Source organism: Propithecus coquereli, unplaced genomic scaffold (genome assembly GCF_000956105.1).
Source record: "Propithecus coquereli isolate 6110/MARCELLA unplaced genomic scaffold, Pcoq_1.0 Scaffold209, whole genome shotgun sequence".
Lineage (NCBI taxonomy): Eukaryota > Metazoa > Chordata > Mammalia > Primates > Indriidae > Propithecus > Propithecus coquereli.
The window spans coordinates 2749116-2772174 of NW_012145967.1; the positions used below are offsets into that span (position 1 = coordinate 2749116).

The window sequence follows — 23059 nt, forward strand, 5'->3', positions numbered from 1 at the left end:
GCAGCAGGAACTGCTAAGGAGCAAAACGCCCAAACTGGGCAGTATCTAGCCATTATTTTTCGGAAATGTCTCCTTTGATTTTATTTCAGCCTAGGCCAATGAATAATTTAGACTTTGAGGCAGCAGCTGCATTTCATATTATTTGTAAATAGCGTAGATATTTGATTTACAGATGTAATATGGAAAGTGCTTAGACTGCCTTCTATAGTGTGTGTGTGTGTGTGTGCACATGTGCACATGAGAGAAAGAGAGAGAGAGAGAGAGAGAGAGAGAGAGAGAGAGGGAGACTCTAGGTTTTCTGATTGCATCTACTCCCCAAAGCCTAAAACACATATATGGGAGAAGCATAGCCTGCTTCATTTTTTTTCCACTTCTGGTTAGCAATGAGATGTCCTAATAAACACCCCCCTGAAAGTTACAAATTTCTTTGAACTTTATTGATACACTGCACAATCACAACCATCTCGTATTCATCCTGAATTAGAAAAGGTTACAGCTACAATGTAACATGCACAAAATTCAGGTAGTATATTCACCCTTAATACAATTATTGACAGAAATCAAGTCTTCATTGATTTTTGAAGGAAAAAATAAGAAAGAAAATAAAAGAAAAAAGAAGTCTAGAAGGCTGACAAAGTCATAGTCTTGTATCATGTGATAAATTTTTAAAGCATTTGAACACAGATTTTTTTTAAGGAAAATTGTGAGAATGGGCACACCCATTGTCTGACACAGCTATAACGGCACCATTGATAAGTCATATTTTTGTTTAAATCTAGAGGACTCTGAACTTGACAGATACATTTTCGTACACCCACACGTTCCTCACAACTGCACTTTACATGTCACGAAAATTTCTGAATGATTAAAAATGCTCCCTTTAACTAACGCAAGGGCAGCTATTATTACACATCATTGTTATTATTGACATCCTTATAAATCTGCCAAATAATGTAGAATGCAACCCCAAAAGGATGGTAGAGGGTTCACAATCTTTCTTTCTCCACCCAGTGGTGTGGAAAAACTGTGTGCCTTAAAAAAGGCACCATTCAAAGAAACAAGAATCTCATTCAAAATGCTAGAATTAGGCATAGCTGGCTACTTTCGGGATAAAGACAATTGTGTCTAATTAAGTCCACTCCACATTCCTTTGGATTCTGAGTATTCTGCACCTGAAGGCCAAATTGAACTGACTCAGCTATATCTTCTTGCCACATCTTTTAATTACAAATCTATTTCTTCCTCCTTTCATTTACTTCTCTTCTCTTAAGCAAGAAATGAGGGAAATGAGACTGGCATTTTTATTTGTTTGCATTTAGTGATCATGAAGAGTTCTCATCATATGGTCTCTTTGTGAAAACGTTGCCTTCCTACTTACACACCTGTGAAGTTTTACTGCAACTGCTCAAACTTATTTGTCTTAAAAGAAAAAGACAGGGAAGCTTTGAATAATGGAGAAGAGGCAACTGAGTATGAGAGTTTCCAGGAAAAGCGCTTGTGCAGTGAAAACCAAACATTCTTGCTGTTGGTGAAAAAGAAAAAAAAAATACATTTTGTCAAAAAGAAAACTTTTATGCTGCTTTCCTTAATTCCAAAGGGATTAAAATTTGTTTCTGTTTGGGGCTGGTTCCAGGTAATGCAAAGCCAGTTTTTCTTTCTCAGAATCCAACTCAGGATCAAAGTGGGGAAAGACGCCCCCGCCTCCTGATCTCACTTCATCTTAAGCCTCCCCTCCTTCTACCAGGGGCTCGTGACAGCCCACCAAAACTGGGATATTCCATTCACAGCCACTCCTGGTGTGGGGACAGGGATAAGCTCTAGTCAGGATCGACTGCCCACTTTGAGATCCTCTGCCTCTTTGACGTACTGGTTCTCCCAACATAAGTAGAGCTTGCCAACTCTTCTTTGTTGAAAGCAAGTTGACTGAATTGATGTAGAAATAGATATTTAAACTCAGCCTCAGTTGTGAAGTTTCTAGAGTCCCAGAGCACACTTCCCACCCAGGTTTTAAGAACTAATTGCCCAACTTGTGAAATGTATCCTCTAGTAAGGGTTGCGGATTTCAGAGGAAAGAGGCCCAGACCTCTTTCTGACACAGGCCTTACCTTTTTCTTCCGTTCAGTGGAGCAGACCAAGCATGCAGTGCTCTCTGCATAAAATATGTGCATATTTTGACAAGCACTTCTCCATATCTGCCCCCTCCCCCCAATTAAAATAAAAATGAAAAAAGCTAAACACACTTGTTTAGACTTGCAGATGACTGTATCAGGCACTTGACATTGAACTACTGAAAAACAAGCTTGGCCTTCACACTAGCACGTGCATTGGCATTACTTTGGCGAAAGTGCATATTAACTTTGTTTTGGGAAGGGGAAGGGTTTCAGAGTCACTGCATAATTGAATTCCTCTCACCAAATCTCCCCACAAGCTCCCTTTGGCTTCCTTTCCATGTGGAAACCCACTAAGAGCTAGAGGTTGCTCAGAGACTTAGTTCTTTTTTCCTCTCTTACCCCCACCTCAGCCCCACCATTGGTACCCTGAAATCTAGCCAGCAAGCCTTACTCATGTACCTCCATATGCAAGGTTGGAAAAGTAAATGGAAATGTGGATATTGTCTTTAGTAAGCATTAGTTGTTCTATATGCTTCAGAATGTTGGGTAGCAGCTATTGTCACAGAGAGCTATCCCCACCAAAGTAACTCAGAAACATGGAAGCTGGAACATGTCTGTTGTGAAGAAAATTCTTTTTCATGCCCAGTGAGTGCCCCAGTGGTCTTGCGTTTTATTTACTTTGTTTTCTTTATCCCAGACAGATGAGGATTGACCGTAGCATTTTTCCTTCTGAAACATGGTTGGAATAGGTAACCACCAGAGGTGGATCCCAGTATCCAGTGGAAGGGGGCAGAGAAGAGTTCCATAGTGACCTGAGACCAGCCTTGTTGAGTTTGGAAGGTTTTGATGATCTTGGCCAAAGGAGGATGAACTCTTTCCTTTAAAACAAGTCTTAGAGTAAGGAACAGATATAGCTTGTCCATTTCAAGCACGGTGTTCTCCAAGACTATCCACTCCCTAAGCCTTCACATTTATTTCATTCCAAAGTGACAAATTTATGGTCAGTAACACACTCATATGACACAGTGAATTCTCATACACTGTCTGACACCATCCCGACTCCAGATGCTCCATGGGGCGGCAGATCTGGAACATTTATGCCCGACCTTTACTTCTGATTCTGCGCCTGCTCATGATTGTCCCAGGAACTTGGAATCAATGCACTGCTTTTGGCACATCATTTATGTTCCCAGAATCTGGCTCCTGGCAGCTCACTAGGAAATGCAGATGTCTGTTTACAGCTGGCAAATGTAATATTAATTGCACTCACACCAGCTCTACCTCTTAAGACCATGCTCAGCTTTTTGTATGCCAAGACAGCCTACGTTTGTATGCCTGTGCATGTGTGTGTATAGATATCTGTGAATACAGTTCCCCGTTGCAGATGTTATGGTCACGTGCTGTAATGGACAGAAACACAGAGGGCACTGATCATTGGAGATAGAAGATCAATTAAGCATAAAGAAATGGAATTCTATGGTGCTCATATTTTTTGTTTTTTAGACCGAGGACCTGAAAAGGTTTTCCAACTGAGGCAGGGCAGGTCTGTGAGAAAGTCATTGCTGATGTCGCTCTCTCAACCTCTCAGTAGGTCAGCCCCTGCAGCAAACGCTGTGTGGTCTTCAATGCTTTTCTTCTGAATCCCAGGCACCCTTGCAGGGTGAGTCTTTCTTGTCCCAGCAGGCAATGCAGCAAGATCAAGTCAGCCCTTCCTCCTACGCTGGGTCTGCTGGGGACGTGGGGAGCTGAGGACGTTCTTTCCCAAAGCCACTGAAGGAGCAGCCTGCATCAGAGGAGACTGTGTCACTTACACTTCCCCCTTCTGTTTGCAGTGTTGTGTTAATCAAGTGCTTGAAAATTAAGTCAGTTGCTCAAGTGCCCTCAGCTCAGAAGAGCTTCCGGAAACAAATACCAGAGTTGTCAATACACCCACCATGTAATTGGCCTCCATCAGCTTTTTACTGGCTAGTTTTCAAACAGATTCAACCAGAACTGGAGCGGAGAGGAGACAATAGCTGAAGCCATCCCACTCAGACGGGTGGACCATTCACTTCACATTGCAGAGACGGATGCGGAGTTTTTTTCTCTTATGTTTTGCTATTAAGGAAAGGCAGCCACGGAGTAGGTCCCATAGGTTCCTGACATGCACTTTCTTGAAGGGCTGAGAGAAGCATGAAGGTTGGTACCTTCGTCCTTCAAGCGTGAAAGGAGAATCACAGTGCTAATCAAGACTTTTCCAGGGCTGATCTGCTTCACAAGAAGACGTTTGAGAAAATGCAGTCTCTTCTGGGGATAGTGAGTGACTGATCATTAGATTGCTACTTTGGTCCATCTGTTAGCATCTACCTTGGGTGGATAGGATACTGGATTTTAAGGAGTCCAAGACACAGGGTATTGCTTTTTCATATTGTTAGCCTGTGAGATCACTGGCTTTCCCATGAGAAGTGAATAGGTAATTATAAAGATGCCAATGCCTGCTCATGGTAGAGGAGAAATGAATACAGTGGGACAGACACAATATGATTAGAGATTAATGTGGTGATGAATGGATAGTGAGTAGCGGGGAGAGAAATAGAAAGAAGTGTTAGACAATTACATTGATAGATTGATAAATAGAGTAAATAGATTGCTAGAGAGGAAGACAGGTGGGTAGATCATTGGATGGAGGATAAATCAGACAATTGAGTAGATGGATAACCATATGATTACTTTGATAGATAGCTTGATAAAACATAAATAATCAGCCATCTATCAATCACTTCTATGAGTTGAATAGCACTTTTTTAAAAAGAGAAGTACTATCCTCAAAATGCCTCCCCCTTTTTGGTCACTTGACTTCTAAATTTTTAGTTTTGGGTTGCATGCATAGCCCCAAACCTCTAATCCCTGTATCTGGCAGGAGAAATGAATAGGGCAGAGTGGCTACAGAAGATGGCAAGATCATCTACATATATCTATATCTATACTAGATATGGATATAGTGAGATAGCTTCCAAGAAAGAAAAGACGTGAACCCTAATGGAATTAGATAATAATAAACATAGGGAGGGGTATGTACGTTATAATCAGGAAGACAATCCAAAGCTTGAAAGACGCAGGTAATGGGACGCTTGGCTGCAACTCTTGCTGGGTACTACACTATGCGTCAGGTTGTGTCTTCAGGGTGTTTTTCATGAGGCACATTTTTGGCCCAAATGGAACTTATGTTTTTGTGTGTGTGTAGGGAGGTTGGTGGTAATGATGACAAGGAGAGACGCAGAGGAAAGGGAAGGGCCAAGGTAGCAGGAGCTGATCTCATTTTTGGACACACCAGTGAATGATTATCCTACACGTGGTAGAACCCTGCCCACCCCTCCCCGCAACCCCACTCATTCAAACTGGAAAAAAAGCAAATAAACAAAAACAAATAAAAACAAATAAAAGAAAACAGCAAAAAAAAAAAAAAGAGAGAGAAAAATCAAGAAGAATAACAGAAACAAATAAAAAGAAGCCCAAACTGGTTTGCCCTCCGCAGTGCAGATAAAAGTCTGTGATATGGAGAAGCAGGCGTTGCTCAGAGGACCTATGATTTCTTATCAAAACTTGATGAAGAAGTGGGCAAAAAGGGTCCCTGACAGCCAGAGACAAGCCAGCGCTCTAGAGGCCGAGTTTACACCATCAATGACTGCTCCAGGCCCTGTGTAGGGGAGAGAGAGACAGAGCCATTAGCACGTGCCCTCGGGACACCTGACTTCTCCCCTGGCAGGCAGACTCGCAGACATGCTTCTCCGTGAGCACCGCCCACCTCTGCCCTCCGCCACCCTCCCGAGTCTTGACAAATGGAAAAGGCCCCCCAGGAGTATTTAGAGACTCAAAGGACAAGTCACTGGGATGCCTGGATGCCTTGCCCGCTGCGGCCTGCTCAGAGAGAGTGGGCTTCATCAGTGGGGGGAGTTGAGGGCAGTGGATGAGGCCCAAAGATTAGGGCAGCAGACGGCTCAGTGTGAAGGCAGGACCGAAGGCTGCTTCATAACTGTGTCTCTAACTGTGCTCTGTCCTTGGAGAGTGTCTGGTGCAGGCAGGGATGAGTGGGGTGAAGGGAGACTTGGGGGGAGGAGGGGTCCAGAGGGTGAGAAGCAGGTACAGGGGAAGACGGGGAGAGGGACAGGGATGTTTTGTGTGCAGCAGAAGCCAGGTGTTGATGTGGCCCTGCCCACCCCCGGGATGTGTGACTGAGGTATTGTGGAGGCTCCTCCTGCCCAGCCGAGGAAGGACAAGCAATTGCCCTCTCGACTTTTCAGGACTGTGGCTGGGCTCACCCCAGCCATCAGCGGTGCCCCTGACAAGGCCGCAGAACAGGCTTGGCATTCCCTGCACAGACTGCCACCCGGTGATTCGGCCTGAAGGGCCCTCCTATTGTGCTTTCTTGCTGCTTCTCTCTCTCCCTGGCCCTTTCCCACATCCCTATAAATCATTCAAGTTCCACCAGGAAATCAGCCCTCAGAATCGTGATGCTGTTCCTTTCCCCTCCTCTGCTGGGCTTCAGGAAGACAGGGTGCGCGATTTGAGATTGTCCCAGCCTGCTTTGGGGGCCCAGGGTGGCGTGTTTAACTCAGTCTCTGGGCTCCACCATCACCTTTATTAGCAAATGCCTAGGATGTTAAGCAAGACCTGCAGCTAGCAAGCAAATATGTCTCAGAGAAAACACAACCGAGTATTGCCACAGGATCAAAAGCCCATGAGAGACATTCCTGTAAGACCAGTGACAAGGGAAGGGGTTGCAGACAAGACAGCATGCCTCTTCTACGTCTCCAGCCGGGACCTCGCAGCCTCTTTGGCCTACTAGACACAAGCGTGACTCCTTTCAGAAGCTGAGGTGCTGCAGAATCTCCTTGGGCGGGGTCAGTTCATGTGGTTCTGTCTATCAGCCTTACAGCACGCATCCACGCTTTGCCTAGGAAGGGACTGACGCGAACACTTTGCTTCGGGATGTTTGGGTCTCTCACTTCAGCAATGAGCGTACGACTGCTCCTCCCCCAGGAATTTTAACATGGATGTCTTTTCTTCCCCTAATTTACAATGTGTATGCTTTTATGGACTACAAAATTGTATTTACGTGATAGCTTGAAGTCTGACTCATATTACTCTGCATTTTCATTATAGAATATTCACAAACAAGGGCAGGATCCAGGTTCTAGCTTAGTGTCATGTTTCCCACGAAGGCTCCATAAATATTAATATTTATGGACATTAGCCTGATTCTGGGGCCTCTAGCCGTCCCGACACACATCCTAAGGATCACACTGGCCATAGAGTTTACTGAGTTGGAAAATGCTCAAGTTGAAGTTCAAGGTAATTCTCTATGTATTGTCTTCTGCAAAAGATGAATGATTTAGATTTTAAGTACATTTATAGGGAAATGTGCAATGCATATTCTTAAGGTCCATATGTTTCTTTAATATGTTTCTTTAAATGTATTTTACATATATATATGTTTTTCTCTAAAAGTATCTTTCATTGTATATGACATTATGACATTTATATTAGATTAGTTATATATGTACATATGTGTATGTGTATATATGTCTTTATTTAATTTACTATGTTGATATTGACTTAAGAAACAACTGAAGCCCTAATGTGCTCCACTTAAATAACCGTCTCTAGCGTAGGAATCATTTTATTCCAAGTTCTACCACTGGACTTAAGCATTTCTGTGGGTGTCATGCTATCAGCACAACGCTGGATATAGCTAAAGCAAAGAGGAGAGGAGACATAATACGGAAAGCAAAGCATGAAAGAGTGAGGTTTGGTGAGAGAAAGAGGCAAAATCATGAAGAGAAATGAACGTTTCTGGTGGCATGAGGCTTTGCCATAAAATGCCTGGTGCTTACTGGGCAGAGGGTTTACAGCCACACTCAGTTTCTGTTGAGTGTTCCCAAGAGTGGAAGCTGTAAGGGGGGCTTAGCAGATACACAGGCTGCTCAGCTTGCTGAGGATGGTGACAATTTATATTGTGCCATTATGCGGCAAGCATGATTCTAAATGCTAAAAGTGTATTAACTCGTTGACCCAGAGAGTGATGTACTATTGTCATCTACATTGTAGAAATGGGGAAAGTAGCAGCAGAGCATGTAAACACCTTGCCTATGGCCACACAACTTATATGGCCTCAAACTAGATTAGAACCAAGTCTCTGTCCCCATGGTCTGTGTTCTTGATTCTTACAGCTCTGCTTCCTTGCTACGGAAAATGGCCATTTGTGCATGTTTCCCAGTGTCCACAATGTCATGGGGCAGAAGGACACATGGCTGGGAGCTCTGTGTGGCTCAGTGGCTCCGTAGCTGAGTGACATCGCCTCTCTGGGCCTGGGTTCTCCCGGGAGAGGAGGTGTGATGGCCTAGTCTAGGGCTCTTCACCTATTGACATTCTGAGTTATCACATGAAGAGAAACCACATCTGGTAGTGGACAGGACAGCTGGCGAGCAGCCGGACAGCCTTCTCCAGGTGACAGGAAACCATCACCAATCTGGCTCTTGCCTCCTGCATGCCCCCTCCTCCTGCAACCTCCTCAAGAGGGCATTGAACATTCCTAGACCCCAGAGTTTCCCTGTTAGGGCCCCATTTTATATGCAGCTTTGGGGAATTCTATTCTTTAGCAGGTGTAATGAGCGCCTGCTTTGTTGTGTCAAGAGATATGGCCATTTACTCCCAAAGTGCCTTTGGTCAATTGGTCTATGAGAAACGTCTGGGCTATTGTGGCCAGAGAATTCATCTAATCCACTATGACAGAGATTAAAGCTAGCACCACTTTCATCAGACACATCCTGGACACACTGGAGATGTGGCAGATAGGCCAAATGCCAGCACAGTGGGGCTCCCTCTGCAGGGCTCTCGGCTTTGTTAGAAGCAGGAAGAGGGGCTCACATCTATGTACCACTCTCTAGGTTGGAAGAGTGTGAGACAAAAATCATCGGCAATGACCTGATTATTTAATAGCATCTTTACAGTAACCCTCCGTGACTAGAAGTGAGTAAAAGGAAGCGTCTGGTTTGGGCGTCTTCCGCCAGGCTGGGCCAAATGCTTCTCTGTGATTTAATATAGAAGTGCTGGGTTGCCGTAGTTCAATCTGGTGTGGTCCCATGGCCTCTCGGGGCTCATGTTTGGTCCCTTAGGCTGTCGTGAGGCCTTTGCAAATGTTAGCTTAATGAATCTGCAGGGCTCCCCTGTGCTCCAGAGGAGGACACGGTATTGAAGGTCTTCTCCCTGCGCTCAGCAGCACGACGCCAAGGCTGGAACACATCACTCCAGAGTCAGGCTGAATATAATTTTCCTACAGCGTGGACTTCTCCAGGTACTGACACCCAAAATGATACCAGTTCTAATTTCAATAAATAGAGGCAGGAATTCAAATGGTGTATTCGTTTTCATTTTGGTGGAAATAGGTAGAAAGGTAGTTTCTCATCTAAAACCCAGAATCCAAGATTCAAAAATGTAAGGTAGATTTTCAATTATGTGTTCTACTCCAGAAAACTGGCCCTACAAAGCACCTAGATAAAGGCCAAGGGTTTGAAGCAAAGACCACGGAACAGGATTCCTGGAAGTGCAGGTGGGAAACCATCTACCAGGGACCTCAGGAAAGGTCTCTGTGCTCCGCCACCTCCTCAGCTGCCTCGTCTGGAATAACGTCATCCTTTGGGATAATGTCACTGGTAAAAGTGCAGCTAGTCCTGGCAACTTTGGAGTCAGACCAATTTGGATTTAAATCCTGACCTGTGGTTTGGCAGCTCTGTGATCTTAGATGAGGTACTTTCAGATTTCTCACTGAAAACAGGGGTGATAATACTGAGTCCACAGGATTAGTGAAAGGATTAACGTGATCAGTGCAGTGCCTGGTCCAAAGCAGTCATGTGATCACAGTAACTGCTCCTATGGACTGAGGGTTCCACATCCCTCCCTTCCGTTTCTTAGTTGAGATTAAGAGTGGCTTATTTGATCTTTTCTAAATACATTGAACCCGGGGTGTGATTTTGGTGGGAGAGTGAGTGAAGAGGTGAGATGGTTTAAAGTGAGAGTGTTTGCTGCTGAGAGAGACCAGTGGCGGCGAGAGCTCGGGGGGAGGTGGCGCATTGGAAAGCACACTGGGAGAGGGCCAGAGCCAACCTCCCTGGCAAGGTCCAAAGGCGAAGAGTCCATCCTGCGAAGGAAGCAGACCCCAAGCCAGCCCCAAGAAGTCGCAGCCATTCGACAATATTTAGTGGGTGCCTGCCATGTGTCAGGCCTGTTTTCAGAAAGACAGATAGACACAGTCTCTACTTTCAAACAGCTTATACTCCAGGAGGAGCTAGCATACCCTCTGTCCTAGTCCAAATAAATAAACAAACAAGCAAACAGACAAATATATTTTTAAACTGTCAGTTTCTGGGAAGAAAGCCACTTGGAACAAATAACCCCAAATCCCTTTCATCTCAGGAACATCCTGTCTGTGGGATAGTCTTGAGAAGATTGAATTTAAGAGTCAAAACTGAATTTGAATTCTGGCTGTGCGGCCCACTAGTAAGAAGACTTTGGGCAAGACAGTCAGCTTCTTTGAAACAGTTCATTTTTAATGTATAAAATGGGGAAGGGGCAGCTTTATCTACTTCAGTATTGCTCTGAGGGCTAGTTAAGATGGCATGTAAAATAGCCAAGTGTAGAGTAAAGGATGAATAGATACCAGGTGAATTAGAACCAGGACAAGAATTGCTGATCTCTTAAATATTAACAGTGTCTTGTGTGAGGACCCTACTGTGAAAAGGGAGACCCCTGGAATCCCAGGTTCTCAGAGTTCCTGTCAAACACCGGCTGAAAGCACACGTGGCCATGGCTGGTGAGCGAGTGATCCAGTCCCTTCTGGAAAGACCCGAGGTGGCTGCTAACCGTGAATAAAAGCTTCCTAAGGAAGGCCAGTTATCCTGAGGAAGTGTATTTAGAAGCCCAATTCTTTCTCTGGGCAAATGCCACGTTTAAGGAATCTTTCTCTATTTATGATTAACAATGACTAAATTGAACTAGAATGGCTGCAACAAATATCAGACTTAATTAAATATTTTTCCAGGCTAAATTGAAAGTGAGAGCAGGTAATTACGGCCTTTTTCCTTCCTCCAGGCCCTCCTCCCTCACCCTTCCAAGTGCTCAAAAGGAGTGGCTTCCTTCACACCTAGCGCTGAGCATCTTTGAAAATAAAAGCTGAAATGAGGATGCAAAGCCACAAAACAAACTCTGAATGACAATAATGACAACAACAACACACTTTGAGGACAGAATACAGACAAAAATAAGTTAGCCTTCAGAATATAGGAGAGAGAGAGAGAGAGGAGAGAGAGAGGGACCGAGATGGTCAGGAGACAAGCTATAGAAATGGCGTAGAAGCCAATTGGTGCACCAAATATACAGTTGCCCAGAGGAGGACCTCTTGGGTAGGAGTGAAGCTCCACAGGGATCAGACAAATAATAAACAGACAAATGAACAAAAAGTCTACTTTTCAGAGACTGTCTATCTTGGTAAATTAAATATACTAAACATTCTATTTTTAAAAAGCAAATTTGGTTGAGGACTTAAAATAGAATTAAGCCGTGACTACAAAATAAGAACTGGAAACGTCAAGCCTAGCCACCCTGCAACTGAGCGCTCACTGCTGCATTCGGGGGAGGCTCATCACCCCCTTGAGTGGCAGGTGTTGACAATCACTGTATCCAAACTCAGAACAAAGCTCCCAGGAAGTATAGAAGCTTCGTGATGAGATCCTGCCTCATGAGAGATTTCGAAGCCTAAAAATGTGGGGTACATTACAAGAGATGAAGGTATTGGAATGTGTTGCTCATTTTTCTTTCCATGATTGTGATGAAAACATGGCCGTTCTTCAACAACAGTAGACTACACAGCTCTGATTCTACTAAAAATGGCAGGTGGTAGGGTGACCGCAGTAGAAAAGAAAAGAAAAGAAAAAACCCACAGGCAAGTCGAACTTGTTGATAGCACAGCGAGATCAGTGACACATCTGAAGTCTGAGAAGATACAGTTTTGTTCTGAAATTTGGATAGGTTTTCTAAGTATGATTATGAACTATGTGACCTTCCTAATGAGGAACCAAAAAGATAATGATGTTCTTGGTGATTAAAAGAGGAGCAAGGAAATCTAATTAGAGGATGTATGTGTTACACTTGTTGGTGAAACATAAACCTATTTTCAGCAGAGCCAGCTGATGAAGGCACATCGTTTCCCTTCAAAGGGAACTTTTCCTCCATTGTCTTTAATTACAGTAGAAAACACAGCACTGCGTTGTTTTACAAGTAAGATTAACTGGGCTTTGCAGCCAGAGCGACTAGGAAGAGTAGAGAAAGAGACAAACACGGCAACCATCTTTGTTTTGTTCTCTTTAACACTCCCTGTTTTGTGCTTACCGCAAAAACAAAAGCTTAAGAAGTTAATATCAGAAGTTAATTCAAATCTGTCAGCTCATCACAGACCAGAAAGGACAAGACTTTGGTCTATGCCGCACCACAGTCTCACGCCTGTGCTGACTTCAGCACACCGCGAACGCTCCGCGTTAAATTCTGAATGCTCAGACTAATAGCCAGATGTCAATGATTCAGAGAGGAGGGTGGAGTGTGGGTGAACGACAAGGAGCCTCATCAGGAATGAAATGGGAAATGTCTGCATATTTTTTTTCTAATATGTTGACATTTTGCAGGTTGGGGAAAATACAAATGATTACTCTGCTGTCATCAGCCAAAAGCGATGGTGTTTCTCTCTGACTCATTCCCTCCCACCTGGATTTACATCGTGGATTTGAAAAAAAAAATCATACACATTATCAGCAGGAAATGGACAAATACCTGCAGCTTTTGATGTCTTGGCAAGAAGAAATCATGTGACGAACGTCTTCCTAAACAGTGAATTGTAATGTCGGATACAGCCTCCCTCGCCAGAAACGTGGGGGTGTGCCCTAAATTTCAAATTAGAATTGGACATGCAAGAGGCCGGAATGAAAGGGAGAGCCAGAGAAATAGCTATTTGACTTCCCTGAGGGGAGAGGACTACAAGCCCTTTTGAGTATTTGGTTTCTATTTGGTTAGTGAAGGGTCTCAAACTGTGTAGAGGCTATAACTGATGCTCCCATTGACTAGAAGATAGAGTTATTAATTCCACACACATTTGCTGGGCAGCAACCATTGCAAGATACAGTGTTATGTCCTCTAAGTGCAGAAACAAATACAAACAAAATGCAAGCCTCAGGGTAAGCCAGCACGACAGCCCAAAAGATGAAGGATTGATTCTCCAGTGGGATTCACAAATTCTCCACACATGGGGTGCCACTGAGTAGAGCCTTGAAGGATGAGTATGATTTTATCAGGCAGAGAAGAGGGAAAAAGACTGCATCTGTGACCCTCGAGCCACTGCAAGAGATAGTGTACACATGGCTTAGAAAGAAACGTGGGATTAAAATCAGACAGCCCTGGGTGCAAAACCTGGTACTGCCACTTCTGTCTGTGGTGGGATTCCTCCCCTACGGGGGCGGGTTTCAGTCACATCACTTAAATTCTCTGAGCGCTAGGCTCTTCTTCTGTGAGTGGAAATGATAACAATATTTATCTCAAAGGATTCTTAGGGGTCTAAAGCCATGTGTGGCTGAAACTTAATAGCTGATAGCTTCTTTATAATTGCCTATTTACTTGTTTGTGCAAGATCAGAAACTCTGTTCCTCCTTGTCCCTCAGTCCTTAGTATAATTCCCAGCACATAAGAACGCACTAAACAAGTATCTGCTGATTAGATGAATGAATGGGCGGGTAGGTGGGGAGTTCAAACAGCATGATCAAAGACTCAGATGTGTAAAGGCATCTGGGACACAGGGGACAGCCTGCTGGAGGCAGGGAAGCTAGAAGGGCAGGCTGACCTCACAGTGAGAACAGCCTTAATGCCATGCTGTCCTGGTGGGCAGAAGTCTTCCACAACTGAAAGGACAAGGTCTATTCCGAGTTTTGGAAATGTCACTTGGCCCTGTTGTGGCAGACAGATTGGAGAGGGATTATCAAAGACAAGGGAGAGACACCCTAACTGTGCAGGTGAGATGCATGCCACAGTGAGAGGAAAGGTCTGCTTGCTAAGACTCATTGGCTCACAGAGGTAAGGGGTGAGGGAGAGAAAGAGGTCACAAATGACGGTCGGGATGGATCCCAGTGAGAGTGCGCAGGTGAAAGGTAAGGTGTACCCTGGAGGGGCAGAGGTTCCCAGGACGAAAGAATGAGTTTGAGATTCCTGTGGAATATTCAGGTAGGGAATGTGGTTTGTAGCTCAGCATTCAAGGGAGAACTAAAGATACAGATTGAGGAGATATCACACTCGTGCTCAGAGGCTATCAATCTTCAGCGTGCGTAAGATTCCCTGGGAGAACCTGCTTAAAAAGCACATTCTCAGGACCTTCCCTAGAGATTTTGATTAAATGGGACTAGGCCATGGCTCATGAATCTGCATTTTTAAAGCACCCTAAATAAGTCTAAAGCAGGCCAAGAAATACTGCTCCGTATGATGCTCGAAGACACGGAGGGCCCCTTTTCCTCTTACTGGAAACCTACTCCTCCGGGGACTGCTGGGGCAGGTGACAGAGGAGCCAGAAGGGCACTGAGATAGGAAGGTAAGAAGAAAGTCACCACCTGAGCATATCACAGAAGCTGGAAGTGGGGCAACGGGGGTGCAAGGAGCCTGGCACTGAGAGGAAGGGGTGTTAGAGGGAGATATAGCAATGGGCTGAGGCATCAGTGGGCTCGAGGAAGTGGGGACAATGCTGGCTGTCCCTTTCAGAGGTGTGGGGGTGAAGGGAAGAGCAGGCCTGGGATGGTGCATGGAGGGCGTACTGAAGACCATCCTTGGGTTCCTTGTGCCCACTCTTCGTGTCCCAGCAGGAGCCCCCTGGGGAAAGGTGTGTTTGTTAGGACACCTTAATAAAGGATTGGCAGGTGAAGGCAGAGGCAGGTGTTGTGGGACGTGGGGCAGAAAGGCAGGCGTGGCAGGCGGTGCCCACGGCCACTGATGGGGCACAAGGGGGCCAGTCGCGGGTGGCAGAGAATGAGAGCAGCGGGTCGGCACAGGCTCTGGCTGGAGGAGATCAGGTTTATGGAGCCGGTCTGATGGGTATATTTATTCTGGAGGAATGGCCATTAGCAAAAGAAGATACAGATTCTGTCCTCATGGCTTCCAGGAGCCGCTGAGGTTGTCTGCAGCCGTGGCTGCTCCGAGGGGGCTGAGGCTTTGCCTCAGGAAAAACCCAGAGCCCAGATGTTGCCTTAACTGGAGTATTTTACCGTTTTCATTTGCAGTAACAAGATTCCTATGAATTGTCCCTATGCCTGATACTTAACTCTTAATGTAACTAATTTGTGTTGCTCCAATTTCACAGATAAAATGTGAGAAATCTGTTTCTCTCTCCGTAGCACACCCCCTCCTTTTTGGCTTTGTTTGCCTTCTCTTGGCCCTTTCCCCGCCAGTTCCAGTAATCCAGGCGTTTATACGCCTCATTAAGCGCATCGCGCTCTCTGCAGCACAGGGTGTAATCAAGTCCAGAATCTTCCCTCTCTGCACGCTAGGGACAGGGGGATGGGTCTCTTGCTCAAGGCCCAGAGGAGGCAACGTGGGTTGGCAAGTTGAACGAAAGCAAATGACGTCCTCCAGGGACAGAGCTGCAGCCAGCAAGCTGAGCCCCGGCCACCTGCCGCTGCACGCAGGCCTGGCAAGGCTTCAAGGCGCCAGGACTCCAGGTGGGCTTCAAATGGCCGCATCTACTCAATAAAGCTAAGGGACACTTGGAGCAAGCTGCTTTCCAACAGTGCAGGGCGCTTGCCACCATGTCCAAGGTTACAGATGATTGCTTCTGGAGATCTGTCCCTCATCCTGTTTTCTTATTGTTTCTCAAATTCAGAACGGAGAGTTGGAAAGCTGGAGGTAAGCTATGTGTTCCTCTCGTTCTGGACTTTTATTTCCTTCCCCCCGCCCCCCATATTTTGATGAATACTTTATTTCTATGTCATTTGCACTTCTATTATTTATATTTTTAAAACAAAATTATGCAATTCGCTTTAAATAAACTCTTACAACCAAGCAGCACGCAGCGTCATGGCTTTGTCTGTGTTCGGAGCTGCGGGTGTTGGGCTCTGCTCCACCTCCTGCTGCTGCAATCGCCTGGTGCTGGGGAAAGTGTGTGGTCTAACATGCTGCTTGGAGTTGGAGCTCTGCCCAAGTGCCCACCCTGTCTTTGTGGCTCTTGGAGGGGAAGGCAACTAGTGTGACGAGGAAGAAGCTTTTCCCATCGATGCCAACCACCGGTTCATCTTTGAAGACCACCCACCCACCATGCTGTCTCTCACATGTCTCCTAATCATTTCCTGTCCCAACCCATTCACCAACCCATTGTCTCTATGGTCTTTGTTTTCTGTATTCTTTTGAAATTGCTTTTATCCCATTTTCCTTTGTTCTTTGCATGTAGGCGTGGAAATATTCCAAAGAGGTATGTGTGAGAGAGAGGCAGGCTGTGAAGGGTCACAGGGGCAGAGTCAAAGGGGATTCTCTAAAAACAGACTGACAATCCGTGAGCATAAGCACAAACACACACCCCCCAGATGGGGTGTGTGTGTTTGGAAAGTATGAGTCTGGGGATTGGAGATGTAAAAAAAAAATGGTCCTTTAAAAGAATGAACTTGGAGGTAGATAGCTAGAATGGGGACATTGGCATGGGAAATGGGTTCAAGCAGCCCAACTGTTGATAGGAGGCTTTATTCAGAAGGTCGTCCACAATATCCACAATAGTTTGCCAACCATTATGAGTTGGACTGAAATCGGAGTAAAGCACTCAGGCACTGGAACTGGAGTACATAGGTTCAAATTCCAGCTCAAGCACTGATTGATATAAGCCAGTGTGATTTGAGCTAACTTCTCAATTTCCTATGTATAAAATTGGGATAAATATAGTGCTTACTCCATAGAGTCACTAGGGGAGATAAAACGCGTAAAGCACTTAGCCTAGTGGCCCCATATGCAGCAAGTGGTTGGTAATCATTAGCCATAATTAAGGGGGCATTGGGCACTAGGAAGAGCATTCGTGGCCAGCAGAAAGGGCAGGTCACTGGACACTAGCACTCTGACCTTGGGCCGAAGCTAGTGCCACTCATAGTATCATAGAAGTGGGCTTCGTGGGTACCAAGAAAACATCTTATTAGAATGCCTTCAACTGATTAAAAACAAAAGACAAATACCACTGAGATTGACTTTCTAAAAGCCATTCAGCCAGAAAGCAGCATAGCCTGGCCTCCAGGACCCTCTGAGACACAATATCCCTTGCTCTATTCCCTCACGTTTCAAGTCCTGGTGGCTGAATTCGGGTATCACCAATATAACCTTCCATCTCCACATGTATTCCTGCATTCGTTCATTCACCAAAGTTTTGCTGGCCAGCTGCTGAATGTGGACTCCTTCATTGAGTCCTAGCCGTCAAACAAGACATGGTCCCTACATTCATGGAGCTCACCGTCTAAAGAGGAAGAAACACTCTTATGAAGCAAACTAAATAAATCGAATGAAAGCAAAATTGCCACGAGAAAGTAAAGTCTATAGAAGCAAGGAGTCTATCTGTTGAGCCACTGCTGTCTCCTTATCACTTAGGACAGTGCCTGGCTCATAACAGGTCCTGAATGCGTATTTGCTAAACGAATGCTCATCGGTGCACTGCGCGAGTGCGGCAGCCAGAAGCGAGGTGTGAGAGGACGCATAGTGGGTGAGCTGATCTGCTCAGAGAGGTCAGGAAAGGTTTGCTGCAGGAAGGGATGCTGAAAGGCAAGTGGACGCTAACTGGGTGAGGTGAGACTCATTGGGATGGGCGGGCGCTGTGGTAACGGACACAGGGCATGTTGCAGGAAAGGAAGGCAGTTCAGTGGAGCCTGCCTCTAGCGGGCATGTGCAGGGAAGAGGGATGGGATGGCCCATGTCACAACAAGTGCTGGCAGGTGCCAGTAGGCATCAGAGTACCTGGCGTGTACACAAGTCATACCACTTTGATGACCATCTTATTGATAATTCATGACACTCTTGTGTTAGGCCGGGAAATGTCATCCCATTCAGCCAAGTACATTGAGGCCTGCAGCCTTTGTTGTCAAAGTCACACGTCTGAATGTAGCATTTATGGGACTATTTACACGGATGACCTTAATCAATCCTGTCAACAGCTTTTCAAGGCAGGTGTTAATATCGCAATAGCATATAGGAGGAAAGGAAGCTCAGCAAGTTTAAGTGACTGACATGTGGTTGAATTGGGATGTGAATCTATGTCTTTGCTATGGGCTCAGTTGCTTCCCCCCTACCAAACTCTATGTTGAAGCCCTAACCCCTGATATGGCTGTATCTGCAGGTGGAAACTATAAGGAGATAAGTAAGGTTAAATGAGGTCATAAGGGTAGGGCCCCGAGCCAATATAATTAGTGTCTTTACCAAAAGAGATGCCAGACTCCCTCTCTCTCTTTCTTTCTCCCCATGAGCACTCAGGAGAAAGGCCATGTTAGAAACACAGCAGCTATCCATAAGCCAGGAAGCAGGCCCTCACCAGAACTGAATTGGCTAAAACCTGGATATTGGACTACCAGACTTCAGAACTGCAAGATAATAAATGTCTGTTGTTTGAGTAATTCGATCTGTGGTATTTTATGATAGAAACCTGAGCAGTCTTGGTATACACTGCTGTCATTATCTGCCATGACATACTTCTTTCCTTAGTTATTGGCAGACAAGAACAAGAAGGGTCATGCGGTTGCCAGTCCTCAGCCCTTCTATTGGCCATATTCCCTGCACTGGCAACCCCACTTAGCAAGAGGTAATGGCAGGTCAGTGGCAGGGTGGCACCTTGTCCCACCCTTTCCTCCCAGTTTTATCAACCAAGGGATGGGTGTTCCCAGGCCAGGCATCAAGATGTGGGCAGGGCTATCTGTCTGTGAGTGTCCTGGGTCAGGAGTTATGAAAAGTGACAGTTGCAGAGCCGATTCCTGGTCTAGAAAATTCAAATGTCATCACTTTGCATGTGACTGAGATTGACGTCTTAGAACAGTGGGGCTCGGTGTCTTCCGCCTCTGGAAGCAGAGCTGAGCACAAGCTGCTGCCTCATCTAAATGCATGAGCAAGTGTGTGTGTGTGTGTGTGTGTGTGTGTGTGTGTGTGTGTGTGTCTATTTATTAGCTATATGGACTTCAGTGTTATTCAAGCTCTTTGGTCCTCCTTCTACTTACCTATAAAATGGGGTTAATAACCTGTCTTGTAAAGCATGACATGATGCCTAGAAACCAGTAAACATTTGGTAAATAGTAGATATGACCATAATGAATAATGACCCCCAATACTTCTATCTTAAAATAAAATTTTAGAACTAATCATTAGCCCTCTTTGCCTTGGGCTAAAAGAATAAAACATTCATACTAGGGTGACTTCTCCACGGAGACAGTCATCTAATAATCCATTTGATCTCTGGGCCGGGTTGCTCTTGGTATTGCCGCGTGCGGAAATAGCAGAATGCTCATCCTTTTTAAAGGCAACCAAGTAGAAGTTTATTGTTTTGGGGGCAAAGGCTCCTTCCCCTGAAACCTACAATGATATTCCATAAGTGTGCATATGAAAGCCATCATATTCTACATGCTTGCTACCTAAACTGTGCAAACCAAGCCCCTTGAAGTCTGTCCACTATAGAGAAATAAATCAGGGAGGTGAAGCAGGCAAGCCTATCTTTGAAGTAGGCTGAAATTCAAAAGCACAGGCATTCAGGCAGGCAGAGGAAGGAAGGAACATGCTGTACCCACCTGCCACTGCTGATGAGGGGCTTATTTCTAAGACACACACAGCACAATGCACACACAATGCAGAGAGGAAACAAAAGACATAGATCACACATTTCAGATGGTTTGTGGACAAAGTTTAGTTCATGTCAATGCTGAAGCTTGTTCAGGGTCTGAGGTGCACATGGAAAAGGGGATACCTCTTCATCCTACTCATCAGATGCTTCCCTCCAACTAGACCTCAGCAAATAAACAAACACACACACACATAAAATATCACAACGAGCTGGCCCCGGCCCCTGGTGTGACATGTTGCACAAGGACATACGTAGCAGTGTGGGAAGCTGAAGTGAGGGAAACGTCAGGGCTTCTAAGGAGCCAACCATGGCCCCTGGGACTTCTCCACCCATACAGGAGGGAAAGACCTTCTGAGAGGTTTCATGCTCTCGTTGTGGATAGAACAATCATCTGATGAGGTCTCACACTGCTACTCCATTTTTCCAATGAATGAGAACGTGACATGTGATCCACATGAGAATCATGCTGGCAGCAGTTGAATTGGCTTAAAACTAAAAATATAGCCCCTAGAATCATAGATTCTTACCATAGAAGGCGTGTTAAAATTATATCTCATTTGTCCCCATAGAACTCTAGTCTATCTTCCTTATGCAACCCCCATTCAACTTGGTTCAGAAACTGGCTAATCCTTTTGTAAGGGCAAACCTTGCCTTTCAAAGACCAGGAGATATTAATTACCTAGTAAACAGCACTGCATCGCATGCCAGGGGAGTGCCAGAGAGAAGTACTTCTTATCTAAGGGTGGTGGGTTGAGCAGGATGGATGGACATAGGCCAGGCAGTTTGTACCTTCCTCCCTCCAGGGTCCCGCCAGCTCCCGCAGGTGACGGAGCCCACTGCATCCAGGCGTCCTGCACTCACCATACAATGTGATGCTGGCATTGGTGTTCCCAAGCTTGTTTGTGGCCACACAAGTATAGTTCCCATAATCCTTTTCTGAAACATTGAAGAAAGTCAGAGTGGACATGTGGCCTTTACTCTCAATCCGCAGTCCGTCCAGGCCGGTGGCTAACCTGCAACAGAGAAGGCACCACAGGTCTGGCTCTGTACTCTCACTGAAACCGCGGGCAGAAGGCACTGGGAAGACCTAAAGGCAGCACAGAGTAACCCTATAGGAAGGCCCTCCTCCTCATGAAACCCTCTTTTCTAACTAACCCAGTCCCTCTAACTCCAATCCTAAGTACCACAGCCTCCCTCAGGAGGAAGAAGGGCAGAACGACCATGCCCAGTGGACTAAACTCGCTGCTTCCAGTCATCAAAGACAGACATGGCTACAGCTAATCTCGGATTCTGACAAAGGTCAGTCCATTTTGTCCAGTTCTCAGCTTCCTCCGTTTTTTTTCTGGTTCTACAAGGACATTCTGTTACAAAGGAGGCTGCAGTGTGTGTTTGTTTTGCCATATCTTTCTCTTTTACTTCATCCTCCTCCTTCCCTGTGGGGAATGATCCTTCAGAGCTGCCTAAGTCCCATTTTCAAGGTACCTGGTATCTTCCTTAAACCACTGGAATTCAGCCATGGGGACGGCAGAGGCTTCACAGCTCAGGGTGCCCTTCTGACCCACAGAAACGCCGGTGTTCTTGGCTTTTGATATATAGGGAGGATCTGTGGAAAAGTCCAGCATGTAGGGTGATCCCATGAAAGAGATGAAGGACATATCCAGCCATTTACTGTGTAAATGGATTTCTTGTGACAACCCTCTGTCCCCGGAAAATAACCATTTATTTTATTTTTAGGAAAATAAACTGCCTAAAGATACTGCATTTACCCCAACATCTTCTTCAGGCCTTCAAAGCAATTCTAAGTTAACAATTCTTTCCACTCACCAAAAGCTCTGACAGTCACAGGAAGACTCTGAGGACAAAGCCGCTGGAGGCAATGATGGGGCAAAGCAATCTGACAAAGTGTCTTCCTGTTGGCAGCAACTTGGGCCTTTCCGAAAATGGCATCGCAGTCACCAGCTTGTCCCCTTAATCCCCACACCCGCTTCTCCCCTGGAGCTCCCTGGCCGAGGGGCAACTCACAGTTTACAGTGACTTTCACTTTCCGCACGTCAGGGGCGGCCACGTCGTTCAAGGCGCTGCATTCGTACTCCCCGGACTGGTCACGCTTGATGTCGGAGATTTCCAGATACTCATCCTCACTTACAAAGCCCTGGCCTTCTGGGGAAAAAGAAACAGAGAGGAAACAATCAAGAAACCGTGAAACCAGGAAGAGAACCATGTTCACGTCTAGAGATTTAGGATGAGGACTAGGGAAAGCCGTAATAATGGGGTTTGAACAGCAAGTCGAAGGGCACCATGTTGGCCGAGAAGTACGGCAACTGAAGGAAGAAACTCTCTGCTCGAGTCTTGGATCATGTATTTTCGGCCTCATCGCTTTGACTTTTGTAGATCATTTGATAAGAAAGAGATATCATTATTATTCTGATATGATTATCATGAGGATTAACTAAGTACATTGTAAATACCCCAGCACATTACTAAACTTTGATATTTTACTCTGATATTACTAAATTTTGATATTTCATGGTCAATAATATAATAAAATATAAAATAACTTTAGTGTATGTTACTATTTACATCATCTTAATTTTTCACTATGTAGAAATGCCTTCATATACAGAATACAAATACTAACTACTTGCAGCACAATAAGTAAACACTTTATATTTTAATATAAATAAATGCAAAGCAGCTGGTTCGATGTCCACCTGTGTTGGAGAAGATGGGGAGGACAATGACGGAATGAGGGAGAACCTCATCACTGTGACTTAACAGGTGCTCAGTAAATATTTGCCAACATAAAATAAAAGTCATAGCCCCAAAGGCTGGATCTGCAGTTACTAGAACAGCCTCACGGATTTAATACCTGACTTTGTGGAGAACCCTGGTGGATCCACTCTTAGGTACTTATGAAACTTGAAATTCGTGGTGCAAAATATTCTGGGCCTTCAAAATCTGCATTGTTTTCAAGCCACCAGTCCTTGCTGTTGCAACAATCTGGTCCCTCTACCTTAACCTGTATCCCTGCAGTGCCCAACCCTCAGGC

At 45.3% G+C, this 23059-nt stretch overlaps 1 protein-coding gene across 5 annotated transcripts in view; it reads right to left on the reverse strand.

The window, feature by feature from the left end:
- Positions 1-5639: 5639 nt before the first annotated feature.
- OPCML (opioid binding protein/cell adhesion molecule-like) overlaps positions 5640-23059 on the reverse strand; it is a 1134565-nt gene continuing 1117145 nt past the window's right edge. For 3 of the 5 annotated variants that reach the window (XM_012644283.1, XM_012644284.1, XM_012644285.1), the window contains 4 exons: positions 22033-22170; positions 21493-21613; positions 20872-21023; positions 5687-5787 (listed from right to left, as the gene is read on the reverse strand). In XM_012644283.1, coding sequence (XP_012499737.1) covers positions 5687-5787; positions 20872-21023; positions 21493-21613; positions 22033-22170 — 512 coding nt within the window. Of the gene's footprint in view, positions 5788-20871; positions 21024-21492; positions 21614-22032; positions 22171-23059 lie in introns of all 5 variants that reach the window. The other 2 variants (XM_012644281.1, XM_012644282.1) reach the window with 2 other exon arrangements.